Below are 2,500 nucleotides of genomic sequence, written 5' to 3' on the forward strand. Positions count from 1 at the left end.
AATGGATTAGACAGATGAGAGTGTGGGTGGAGGAAGAACAAGCGAAGATGGGTTGGAATTCCTTCATTGCTTATACGTTTCGACCGAGTCGGTCGAAATGTGTAAGCAATAAAGGAGTTCCAGCCCATCTTTGCTTCTTCTTCCTCCATCCACACCCTTGTTTGTATCCCTCCCTCTGTTTACAGAAACCTGCTCCCTGCACTCTGATTACCCCAAGTTTGTATAAACCCAGCAGCATCAGTATTTTGCAAAATATCAGACCTTTGGCCGCATTTACTACGCAGAAGAATATTCTAGCTTTGGTTGAAGTCAAGAAAAAATACACTATTGAGTACAAGATGGTGCTAAATTACAAACATCAGTTGACACACACCTGGAAAGAGTCGCACGCAGTAATGTAAGTTAAAAAGGTTCTGGAAAAGAAAAACTGGATAGAGAAATTGAAAGTCTTACATACCCTGACGGGTTTCGAAAGTGTCTAAATTATCCAACGGTTATCTAAATCGTTTATGCATAGGCGATATGATTTACAAACTAAAATCTTTCCCTTCACTACGAAAGAAACACTATTGCTACTTCTGTGCTCGGCAGATCACTCTTTAAAAGTCAAAATTTGCCCAACTGAACCACAACGAAAAATCCTGGCGAAAGTCGACGCCTTTCGAGGTCTTGTCTAACACAGAGGCATCTTCCTTTACCACCAGTGGCAGACATGAGACTAAGAAAGTTGGCGTACGTTAACACTACTCGGGATTTATGATTGGGTATTACATCTCCACAAACACAGAGACTGAATGTATATAAAAAAGTTAAACAAAACTAGACGCACCCGACACCTCCACGTACCTCCCTCCCTCCTAGGCCATGCCCATCACTCTTTACAACACAGAAGCCCTTCTCAAGAGTGGTAACTCTCGTTCGGCAAGATGATTGTGTTTACTGAAGTCTTAAGGAGCGAAGTCACTTCCTCTTTTGTGACCATATCCATGGTTGTAAGAGTCATGTGTTGGGTGGATGCTTTGTGTCTCCATATCCATCTGTGGAAAGGGATAGAAAGTCTGTTATTATTCTACATCATTTGGGACTTATATTTTTCAAAAAAGTGGAGGATTCCCCCCATGAGAGTCAATTGGTTTTATGAATAATCAGGGTCGCCTAGATGCGGAGTCAGTAACACTTGGAAAGCCTACGACAGTTTCCAAAGAATTACAAAGGGTTACAAAGGCGGAGCATGCCGACAGGAGACCTTTTGTTCTTTAACTAGGTCAGATGCGAAAAAATATATAATAATGATAGATAAATAAATAGATAAATAGATAAATAAATAAAAAGATAAATAAATAAAGATTATGATAGTATAAATAATAATGAATGGAATAAATAGATAAATAGATAGGTAAAGTTAAATAATAAACAAACAGGTAAATAGTAAGTAATAATAAATTGAGATTGCCTCAAAGAAAGTAATTGCACCACTAAACAAAAACATATACTAGATAAAAAGATAAAATAGAATGGAATAAAAAGAGCAAAATAGATTATAAAAGATTGGTAAGATGAAATTAAATAATAAAAGATGATAGGTAAAATAAAAAAATAATACAATATAGTAAAGTAGAATATAATAAACTAAACTAAACTAAAATAAAATAAGATCAAATAAAGAAAAAACATGAAAAATAAGATGAAATGGGATCAAACAAAGTAAGATAAGATAAAATGAAATAGAACTGAATAAAATAAAAAATATAAGAAAATTAAATAAAAGAACTAATGTCTACATCATGCTTGGAAACGGTCAGTATTCATCTTTCAAAAAATTATATTGTTTTGTGTCGAAATTAAGTGGCGTTTTTATTTTCCATAGGGTTCGATAAGAACATGAGACAAAGGAAATTACCACTACGACAACGCGACAACCACTAAACAACACGAGTTCTAAGCAAGTAGGACCATAGCAAGTAGGACCATAGCAAGTAGGACCATTCCAAGTACTGTAAAATCTTTGCAATGATCCAGAACGTCAGGTTCCAACACTAAATCACCCAACGCATCAAAAGTCTTTTAACTTAACGGGAAGGATGCAGCATTTTCCTATCATTACACAGTTACTCATAACAATGAAGTCTGGCCGTCACGAGCTTCGAACTCGGGTCACTCCGAGCATGAGACCCAAGCGTTACCACTCCGCCACTCAGATCTTGATTATTTGAATTACGTCGTTGTTACTAGTGATTTATTTCATAACAGTTACTTATTTTACAAATATATAACCACTAACCATTTTGTAGTAGGAGTACACGACACCAAACGAGTAAAGGACCCAGCAGACGATGAAAAAGAAGAAGAAGAAGATCACACTTGTTAAGTAGGGAGCGTCATAACCAAGTCCAAAGATGATGTTACATGCTAGCAGCATTGCCACCAAAATAAGGATATAAATACCACAGAAGACCAGCCAGGTCACAAGGAGGGCGCCGGACCTCTGCAAATAGATGAA

General features: G+C 36.6%; 1 protein-coding gene across 1 annotated transcript in view; it reads right to left on the reverse strand.

Moving 5' to 3' along the window:
• Positions 1–2,500, reverse strand: part of LOC143021353 (uncharacterized) — a 14,032-nt gene that overhangs the window by 617 nt on the left and 10,915 nt on the right. Inside the window, exons 5-6 of the mRNA XM_076178788.1 lie at positions 2,282–2,485; positions 1–1,037 (exon numbers count right to left, since the gene is read on the reverse strand). The exon at positions 1–1,037 is cut by the window's left edge and continues 617 nt beyond it. Coding sequence (XP_076034903.1) covers positions 948–1,037; positions 2,282–2,485 — 294 coding nt within the window. The 3' untranslated portion in view covers positions 1–947. The remainder of the gene's footprint in view (positions 1,038–2,281; positions 2,486–2,500) is intronic.

The sequence above is a fragment of the Oratosquilla oratoria genome, chromosome 42 (assembly GCF_046742065.1).
Source record: "Oratosquilla oratoria isolate Oo_2021 chromosome 42, ASM4674206v1, whole genome shotgun sequence".
NCBI classification, from domain to species: domain Eukaryota; kingdom Metazoa; phylum Arthropoda; class Malacostraca; order Stomatopoda; family Squillidae; genus Oratosquilla; species Oratosquilla oratoria.